At 54.1% G+C, this 10,591-nt stretch overlaps 1 protein-coding gene across 1 annotated transcript in view; it reads left to right on the top strand.

The window, feature by feature from the left end:
• The window catches only part of prag1 (PEAK1 related, kinase-activating pseudokinase 1), a 30,437-nt gene extending 25,979 nt beyond the window's left edge, over positions 1-4,458 (top strand). Inside the window, 3 exon segments of the mRNA XM_084325291.1 lie at positions 1,066-1,258; positions 1,261-1,446; positions 1,449-4,458. Coding sequence (XP_084181417.1) covers positions 1,066-1,258; positions 1,261-1,446; positions 1,449-2,272 — 1,203 coding nt within the window. The 3' untranslated portion in view covers positions 2,273-4,458.
• Positions 4,459-10,591: the final 6,133 nt, after the last annotated feature.

Raw genomic sequence — 10,591 nt, 5'->3', positions numbered from 1 at the left:
ATTGCAGTCGCGTGTGCCCATGCTCTTGCTTAATGTCTCTGGGCCCATAATCTTTACATGCCAGGCTGGATTTACAGTCAGACACACCCCTGTTGTCAAGGCCTACAACACATGCACACAAACACACACTCATACACACACACAGTGGTAGCCCTGGCGTCACAGCGTATGAAATCATCCATCTCAAATGTCAATCATAAGACTGCAATCGGCAGAGGCTAGAATTAATCACCCTGTAATGCTTGTGTGTGTGTGTGTGTGTGTTTCTGTAGTTGCGTTTGTTGAGTGTGGCGTTGTTTGATTTCTTCTACATGAATATAGTGATTCACCCAGACTTGCAGCCAGACTGTAAGACCGTGAGTCTACAGTACCAACATGTTGGAGCAACGTGAACATTGGCTTTAAAACCCGATAATAACAGATAATCATCCCATCCCCCACAAGGCACAGATTACATGTATATGACTCGCACCACAGATTGAGAACACATTTACATTTTGTGGAAGGAGGCTAGTGTGTGTATGTGTGTGTGTGTGTGTGTGTGTGTGTGTGTGTGTGTGTGTGTGTGTGTGTGTGTGTGTGTGTGTGTGTGTGTGTGTGTGTGTACAAATCACACATCCGCGTTGGGGTCTTCATGTCGAGATCCCCTCTGTGAGTGTATATTGTGGTTTCAATTCACCCGTTGCCTTGAAGAGCTTTCAAGCACAGAGAGGCGCTTGATGGTTTCCTAGACACAAATGAGCCCAGCCGCACCCCCCCCCCCCCCTCTCCCCCTGGATTCTAAAGGACTCTATGAGGAGCCATCTCTTTTTTTTTATTTTTTTTTAATATGCTTTTCAGTCGAGGATTAGGCTTAAACCGGCATCCAGGAACTGGCCTTGACTGAATGAGATGTAGAATTGAATTGGAATGACCTGCAACCTTACTAACAAGAATGCCTTTCTTCTGTCCCTGTCCTTCCACCCTCTCTGTCATCTCTCTCTCTTTGGGTTTCTCTCCTTCTGTCCCTCTCTTCCTCTCTCTCCCTCCCTCCCTCCCTCCCTCCCTCCCTCCTCCTCTCTCCAGATCTGTAAGAGCCCGTCTGTGGAGGCCAAGCAGGGCCATCTGTACGGCCTGTCGGTGCAGCAGACCATGCCCGCCCACTTCAACCTCCAGCAGGACTGTGGCCACTTCAACGCCTGTGTGCCCCAGAGCATGCTGCCCCCCGACGAGGTCTCCCTGCCCACCACGCCCCCCGCCTCCTCCTCCTCCTCCCAGCCCCGCCCCCCGCCTCTGCCCCGGCCAGCAGTTCGGACCGCGAGCGGGTGGTGGTCATCGCCAGGGAGGTGCCGCAGCAGAGCGCGGCCGACTTCGCGCGGGAGTGGGAGGCGTTCCACCGGTCCCAGCCGGAGGTGTACGAGCGGCGGGTCTGCTTCCTGCTCCTGCAGCTGTGCAACGGCCTGGAGCACTGAAGGAGCACGGGGTCACGCACCGCGACCTCTGCCTGGAGAACCTCCTGCTGGTGCCGCATCACCGGCGGCCCCCGGCGGCGGCGGCGCCGGCTCAGACGCCGCAGAGCCACCAGCACACAAACGTCAACGGCGCCGGCGCCGCCGTCAACGGGTCAGGTGCCGCGGACGACCAGCGTCACCTCCCGCGCCTCCTCATCAGCAACTTCGCCAAGGCCAAGCGGCGCTCCGCGGAGGACGCGGCCTCGGCCAGCGCCGACCCGCGCGTGAAGCGCGACCACGCCCGGCTGGCCCCCGAGATCGTCTCGGCCGCCCAGTACCGCAAGTTCGACGAGTTCCAGACGGGCATCTTGATCTACGAGCTCCTCCACCAGGCCAACCCGTTTGAGGTGAGCCCGGCGCTGAAGGAGCAGGACTACCGCTGCGACGACCTGCCCCTCATCCCCGCCGTCTCCATCTACTCGGCCGGCCTCCAGAGGCTGGCCCGCCTCCTGTTGCAGCCGGACCCCATCAAGCGCATCCACATCCAGGACGCCAAGCGCGTGCTGCAGAGCCTGCTGTGGGGGCCCAGGCAGGACCTGATGGAGCAGCAGTGGGAGAGGCGAGGCCCCGGGGAGGGGGGCCTGGTGGAGGGCTCCCGCCACGAGGGCCTCCTCAACTGGCTGGACGTGAAGCGGGCACTGCTGATGATGAAGTTCGCAGAGCGCTCGCTGGAGCCCGAGAGGAACGCCGAGCTGGAGGACTGGCTCTGCTGTCAGTACTTCTCCTCCGCCCACCCCCTGTCCCTCTGCCACACCGCCGAGCTGCTCTACTCCTTCAAGTGACGGGGCTCCATGTGGCTGTGAGAGAGTGGTGTGTGTGTGTGTGTGTGTGTTTATTAACGCGAGAGGGAGAGACCAGCGATGACATACTGATATCTAGACACCAACCAGACGACACCAGAGACCCCCCCCCCAATAGGAGATAATGTGAACCTGCCTGCCTATCTGTCTGCGCTATGGCCGCGTGGTGCATGAGAGCCGTGCATCGACCTTCCCGTCCACGCCGTACCTTTTACATCCAACACACACTACTTAGCCACAGACTTGTCGGTTTACCTCAGGTACTGAGCAGAGTGAGCTGCTAAACCTGCAGGATACTGACCAGTGACGGCACAGGGGGCGGAGATGGACAAACTCACTGAAGTCTTCCAATGGAAACAGGGATTACTTTGTGCCATGGAGACTGAGACAAATAAACAGCCTACTCAATATGGACATGTGAGCAGTATTGATTGGGTGTACAGTGTGCGCCGTACTGAGACTTCGCTGTTGATACCATATCTCGTGTATTTATCAACGAAGCATTTTACCCGCTCCAAACAGGCCTTCTATTACGTCATTCATATTCTATTTCCCTCTTTCAAGTGTCAGCCAGCTCAACGTGATATTGTTTCACTGTATCTTCTTGACTGTGTCGCTAATGTTCATATTGGTCTAATAACTAGCTATATGTAAACACGGGGGTCACATGCAGAGTCGCACCGTTCGCTCTATCCGTTCGTCGAAGGCGCACGAGCGACTTCCATCGAGTGGCTTGTATCTCGCAAAACAGATCCACCTGTTTCGAATCAATGACCGTCTGTTTCTCGGTAGAAGGTGGTTGTGCTGTGCTTTTACAGCGTCGACCAGGGCGGCCATGGTGGAGGACATGGTGTTTTACATTACCTTGAGAGGCGGTGCTGCTGCGTACTAAAGCAAAGTCTAATCTCTGTAACTAATCATAACCTATGCTGCCTAACGCCAGTGTTGTAGTACTCGAGTCCAGGACTCGTGACTCGACTTGGACTTGAGCACTGATGACTCAGACTTGGACTTGGACTCGAGCATTGACTCGGAAGGTGCAGACGAGGACTCAGACTTGTTAAGTGATAAATAGTTATTACATTTTTTATTTTTTTTTATTTTTTGTAATAGGCCCTAATCATTTGGCATAAGATATTGATGGCTAGTGCATTTGTTTGGCTATTGTGTCACAAAGTAAATCAACTCCCTTTGAAACGGTGACCGCTGTGTCATTTATGTTTAATGTAGACCTTTCTTTATTTGTACGTCAGCTCTTTGACTGCCAGAGTGGAGTGGACTCAACCTGGATGACTTGGACTCGGACTCGACCCCAGAGGCTCTTCTTTGGTGACACAGGCTTGGACTCGGACTCGAACACTGGGGCCTCGAGATTTAGTGACTCGACTACAACACTGACTGACGCCACTTAAAATATGATTGGATTGTTGAAACGATTGGCAACGTTAGTTGGTGCCACTGCTGTCCTGTTCTAGCCTGGTTTCCCCTCACATTTATGGCTTGTGTTGTTTCAGTTGTTTAATACTATGACTCGTGTCACAGTGCCTTTTGTTCTCTGTATTATGTCACAGTGACCTGAGAACCCAAATGTACCTAAAAATGTTTTGAAATCCTTCCTCCTCGATATATATTTGTGAAACTGGACTTTCACAGTGTTTTCCGGCGACAGGCAGGAACTTTGTATAGAGATGTGTAGACGATACAGGACGGAGGAAAAGTGAGCCCAAGCAGGTCTTAAAATAGCCGCCGATAACGAACCGCGGTGAGAATAAATATTTATGATTTCCAACCGTTTTGTAATCCCGTAGTAGTCACTGGAATGCCTTCATTTGTTTTTATGTTTACTTGTGTTATTCGTTTCAGAAGTTATTAGGTTTTTGTTTGTTTGTTTTCCGGAGCAGTGGTGGTTAAGCTTGCCGTCTGCCTCCCCGCAGCGCGGCTGCTGAGGAAGCTTCACGTTATGAGCTGTGTCCCTTCCATACAGAGTCTCCTTGTGAGGCCCCAGAGCTGCAAGAATTAAACAGTCCACTCGCTGGTGTTATTCCACTGCTGTTGTTGTGTTGAAAAGAAGACATGAACTCGTGACTAACCGGTGAACAGGTTATCTATCCAATCCTATTTAGTGTGAGCAGCGCCTATTTGCATCTATCAATAAACTGTAAATATATTTTCACACAATAACGCCCACGTCTCAGCCTTTCTTTTTGTGGTTTTACTGTGTCATGAATTATTCCATGTGTCCTTATGGTAACTAATGAACTGCAGACAGTTACTTGGGGGCGACAGTGGCTCGGGAGGTAGAGCAGTCGTCTGGTAATCCAGAGGTTCCCGGTTTGATTCCCACTCCTCCCGGGCAGCGTGTTGAAGTGTCCTTGAGCAAGACACTTAACCCCTAATTGCTCGCGATGAGCAGGTTGACGCCCCTGCCGTCGGTGTGTGAATGTGAGTGAATGGATGAATGTGAGGAACAAATTGTAAAGTGCTTTGGATAAAAGCACTATATAAATGCAGTAATGCACCATTTACCATTTGTATCATGTTAGCAGTTATACCTGCAGCTTTAGCTTAAGGGCCACATTCTCGGTTAGGCCTAAAGGGGGCGCTCTAAAGGATGGAGCACCCCACCCTGAAATACATCGAAAATGCAAACATTCTGTTGGTGTTTATACCTGTTTCAGGGCCAGATTGAGGCCCAGTCCCCAGGATTTAGTGTGGGGCCGTGGCAAAGGAAGCCCAGGGCTGACTCTACTGTAGATAGAGAGAGATAACAGTGATACCAATTCATTCTTCTTCTCTAATTGTTATAAATCCTTCCAAATGAAATAACGGTAAAATGGCTCAATTAGTCATTTCGCAGGAGGAGACCCCTCGGAAGCCCCTCCAGGGCGACTACAGGACCCCAGGCCCCACGTTGAGAACCACTGCTGTACAATAGACAGTGTGGAGACAGGTTCTCAGCCTCTCTCCAGAACAGGGGCCAGCAGCACCAGACACCTTGGAGTTGGAATGTGAGAGACAGGAAGCCAATGAGAACAGGCTAAATCCATTGGACCACTTGTGCCGCTGGGCTCGGGCGGTGTGGGCAGGGAGAGCCTGGGGGGACGTGGGGCAGGGAGAGCCTGGGGGGACGTGGGGCAGGGAGAGCCTGGGGGGACGTGGGGCAGGGAGAGCCTGGGGGGACGTGGGGCAGGGAGAGCCTGGGGGGACGTGGGGCAGGGAGAGCCTGGGGGGACGTGGGGCAGGGAGAGCCTGGGGCAGCGTGGGCAGGGAGAGCCTGGGGCAGCGTGGGCAGGGAGAGCCTGGGGGGACGTGGGGCAGGGAGAGCCTGGGGCAGCGTGGGCAGGGAGAGCCTGGGGCGGCGTGGGGCAGGGAGAGCCTGGGGGGACGTGGGCAGGGAGAGCCTGGGGCGGCGTGGGGCAGGGAGAGCCTGGGGGGACGTGGGGCAGGGAGAGCCTGGGGCAGCGTGGGCAGGGAGAGCCTGGGGCGGCGTGGGCAGAGAGAGCCTGGGGCAGCGTGGGCAGGGAGAGCCTGGGGCAGCGTGGGCAGGGAGAGCCTGGGGCGGCGTGGGCAGGGAGAGCCTGGGGCGGCGTGGGGCAGGGAGAGCCTGGGGGGGCGTGGGCAGAGAGAGCCTGGGGCGGTGTGGGCAGGGAGAGCCTGGGGGGGCGTGGGCAGAGAGAGCCTGGGGCGGCGTGGGCAGAGAGAGCCTGGGGCGGCGTGGGCAGGGAGAGCCTGGGGCGGCGTGGGCAGAGAGAGCCTGGGGCAGCGTGGGCAGAGAGAGCCTGGGGCGGCGTGGGCAGGGAGAGCCTGGGGGGGTGTGGGCAGAGAGAGCCTGGGGCAGCGTGGGCAGGGAGAGCCTGGGGCAGCGTGGGCAGAGAGAGCCTGGGGCGGCGTGGGCAGAGAGAGCCTGGGGCGGCGTGGGCAGAGAGAGCCTGGGGCGGCGTGGGCAGGGAGAGCCTGGGGCGGTGTGGGCAGGGAGAGCCTGGGGCAGCGTGGGCAGAGAGAGCCTGGGGCAGCGTGGGCAGAGAGAGCCTGGGGCGGCGTGGGCAGAGAGAGCCTGGGGCGGTGTGGGCAGGGAGAGCCTGGGGCAGCGTGGGCAGGGAGAGCCTGGGGCAGCGTGGGCAGGGAGAGCCTGGGGCAGCGTGGGCAGGGAGAGCCTGGGGGGACGTGGGGCAGGGAGAGCCTGGGGCAGCGTGGGCAGGGAGAGCCTGGGGCGGCGTGGGCAGAGAGAGCCTGGGGCAGCGTGGGCAGGGAGAGCCTGGGGCAGCGTGGGCAGGGAGAGCCTGGGGCGGCGTGGGCAGGGAGAGCCTGGGGCGGCGTGGGGCAGGGAGAGCCTGGGGGGGCGTGGGCAGAGAGAGCCTGGGGCGGTGTGGGCAGGGAGAGCCTGGGGGGGCGTGGGCAGAGAGAGCCTGGGGCGGCGTGGGCAGAGAGAGCCTGGGGCGGCGTGGGCAGGGAGAGCCTGGGGCGGCGTGGGCAGAGAGAGCCTGGGGCAGCGTGGGCAGAGAGAGCCTGGGGCGGCGTGGGCAGGGAGAGCCTGGGGGGGTGTGGGCAGAGAGAGCCTGGGGCAGCGTGGGCAGGGAGAGCCTGGGGCAGCGTGGGCAGAGAGAGCCTGGGGCGGCGTGGGCAGAGAGAGCCTGGGGCGGCGTGGGCAGAGAGAGCCTGGGGCGGCGTGGGCAGGGAGAGCCTGGGGCGGTGTGGGCAGGGAGAGCCTGGGGCAGCGTGGGCAGAGAGAGCCTGGGGCAGCGTGGGCAGAGAGAGCCTGGGGCGGCGTGGGCAGAGAGAGCCTGGGGCGGTGTGGGCAGGGAGAGCCTGGGGCAGCGTGGGCAGGGAGAGCCTGGGGCAGCGTGGGCAGGGAGAGCCTGGGGCGGCGTGGGCAGGGAGAGCCTGGGGCGGCGTGGGCAGAGAGAGCCTGGGGCAGCGTGGGCAGGGAGAGCCTGGGGCAGCGTGGGCAGAGAGAGCCTGGGGCGGCGTGGGCAGAGAGAGCCTGGGGCGGCGTGGGCAGGGAGAGCCTGGGGCGGTGTGGGCAGGGAGAGCCTGGGGCAGCGTGGGCAGAGAGAGCCTGGGGCAGCGTGGGCAGAGAGAGCCTGGGGCGGCGTGGGCAGAGAGAGCCTGGGGCGGTGTGGGCAGGGAGAGCCTGGGGCAGCGTGGGCAGGGAGAGCCTGGGGCAGCGTGGGCAGGGAGAGCCTGGGGCGGCGTGGGCAGGGAGAGCCTGGGGCGGCGTGGGCAGAGAGAGCCTGGGGCGGCGAACACATTTCAGTTGGAACCGACTAATCTCTCCGGTATTTGGTGCAACTTGTTATACGCAACCAGGAAGAACTAGTTACCCAGGAAGTTAGAGTGACTGTGGACCTCGTTCTCCAACATGTTCGTAAGTATCTTTGTAAAAGGTTTGTACTAACAAATTTACGGAAAAACCGTCCTCCGGACCGGAGGACACGTGAAACGGTAGCCAAGATCATCGCAGGTGGGTTCCTATGAATGAAAAACATCGCTCATTCTTAACTCGTTCATGGCCACGCCCTTTTCCTCATCTGCATTGACTAGTGCCAGCTTTTCTTGACCGTTTTCACGATATTTCATGATCTTTGCAGAGCTATTGTATGTTCTATATTATAGCTATGGAGACAATAGTATGGCTCACTTGACAAACACTATTTATAGTCCAACATGTAAAAAAGCGTTCGTTTCTACACACTGTAGTTTGTAGTTTATTACACGCTGAACATCGCCCATTTCCGAAATAATCCAGTCTTTTTCCATAGATCGCGAGATAGGACGCATTATATGCAATAAGCCCGAATCGTTCTGGTCGATTCCCTGAAACCCCAAATACTACCAAATCAAAGGTATATAACATGTACATATGTACCTTCACAAAATCCGATCGTTAGAAAAAGCCTTGTTTATGACCGGTAAAGTAAGCCACTGTGATCGTTACATAAACATGTTTCACATTCGGTAAAATAGACATAGGGGGTCCTTACCTTAGCCAGAAGGTAATGCAAAAAGAATAATTCCAATGATACCATCGGCGGAGCGACTGCTTTGGAAGAGCTTTCGACACTGTCAATCACACCATTCTGATTGACAAGCTAAAAGCAATTGGTTTTGATAGTTTATCAGTGAGCTGGATACAATCCTACCTGGAGGGGAGAGAACAGATGGTGGAGGTAAACGGTACCCTATCCCCCCCCCTCACAGTGAACTGTGGTGTTCCACAAGGAAGCATACTAGGACCACTACTGTTCCTAATTTATGCAAATGACATGTCGTCAGCTTGTGACTGCAACTTGTTCCTGTTTGCGGACGACTCAGCCCTGCTAGTCTCTGACAAGAACAAGTTACAGGTTGAAAAAACCCTCAGCTCGGAACTAGGCAAAATCTGCATATGGCTCGCCGACAACAAACTATCATTACACATGGGCAAAACAGAGTCCATTCTCTTCGGTTCAAATAACAAACTCAGCAAAACCGACGGCTTCTCAGTTACAGTGGGTGACAATATTGTCACAAGGAAAGATGAAATTACCTACCTGGGTTCCATCCTAGAGGCTAATCTTTCCTGTGACAAAATGGCATCCAATGTAATAAAAAAAGTCAATCAACGAACTCGATTCTTGTACCGGATCTCCTCCCTGGTAAACAAGAATACCCTGAAGACTCTGGCAGGAGCACTCATTCAAGGGTACTACGACTATGCTTGCACCTCATGGTACCAAAGCACCTCAAAGGCACTAAAAACCAAATTACAAACATCTCAAAACAAACTAGTCAGACTACTGCTTGACCTGGCTCCTAGAACCCACCTGACCCCTGCACACTTTGCCAACCTAGGATGGCTTAGAGTAGACGACAGAGTACAGCAACTTGCAATGGGCCTGGTCTACAAGATACACTACACGACCAAGGTACCCATGTACATGTCAAAATACTTCCCAAAGGTCAGTGAATACCACGATCACAACACCAGAGGGAGCTCCACAAATCATGTAAAACCCAGATTCGGCTCAAACAAGGGACTAAACACGTTTCGCAATTATGCCACAACAATGTGGAACGCCCTACCCAAAGCTGTAAAGGAATGTGAATCACTATCCACCTTCAAAAACACTCTCAAAGAACACCTACGGGAGACTGCAATTCAAAACTGGCCCCTACAAATGTCCTAACCCAGTTGTACAATAAAGACCAAGCATGGCTTTGTCAGTATTCCAATGTACAGCCCCACCCAACCCCACCCCACCTACCCAACCTCCTCCAATGTACAGTTTCTATGTCAAATGTATGTCAGTATTCCAATGTACAGTGTGTGTCCCCCCTACCCAACCCCCCCCACCTCCAACGTACAGCCCCACCCCACCTACCCAACCTCCCCCAATGCACAGTTTCTATGTCAAATGTATATACACTCTTTTTCTGGATTTTTTTAGTATCACAAACAGTACTGTATTTGAAAGTCATAAATGTATAGATGTAGCAGTACTGTCTATCTGTATGTCGTGTGTGTCATATGATGAATTGAAAATGGGGGACCCTGATGGAAACAAGACGAAAGTCTTTCTCAGGTCTGCATCCTCTTAACAATTGTATGTATTGAGCTGTACTGTACTGTACCTATTCTGCAATCTGTTAATAAACTTTTCAATCAATCAATCAATCAGCTCCTCCCCCACAGAGCGAGCCTCGATAGTCCAGTTCATTCATTGACTCTCCTGTTCCCTGTCTATCAGAGGTCAAAAGGTAGGCGATACTGCCACCTGGTGATATTCGATCGGCATTGCAATTCCAACGTAGGTAAACGGGCCAGGGACACATAGAATGATCCGGATGATGTTTTAGAACGGGGATCAGAGGAAAAACCCGAGAAATGTATTGTCATTATTCATTATACAGCACAAGTACACTACAACATCCAACCAGAGTGCAAATGTAACAGTAAAGTGCAATATAACATGCAATGCACAGCTAGGTGATGAAACTGGTAAAAGGCTTCATTTGGGATAAATAGTTGGTTTAAGTCGTTCAAGTAGATTCTACAGACATCCTCGGAATTAAATTATTATAATAAAGATAAATATGACAATATTTGTATCATTAACAATTACGTTTTGCATTTATAGTCATGACTCAATGAGGCATTGTGAGCATTACACAAACACAATGCAAACTAAATAAAAAGAAACTAAAACCAATCGCGCGGATATAGTGGAATAGACTTAACGAATTCCATATAAATCTATAGCTTATTAACGATGCAGCAGCTGATGCAAGATATTGTGAGGATACAGTACATATACACACACT

The sequence above is a fragment of the Notolepis coatsorum genome, assembly GCF_963971535.1.
Source record: "Notolepis coatsorum genome assembly, chromosome: 11".
Taxonomy (NCBI): Eukaryota; Metazoa; Chordata; class Actinopteri; order Aulopiformes; family Paralepididae; genus Notolepis; species Notolepis coatsorum.
The sequence above is the reverse complement of the archived record's forward strand: the minus strand, read 5'-3'. Positions and strand labels throughout refer to the sequence as shown.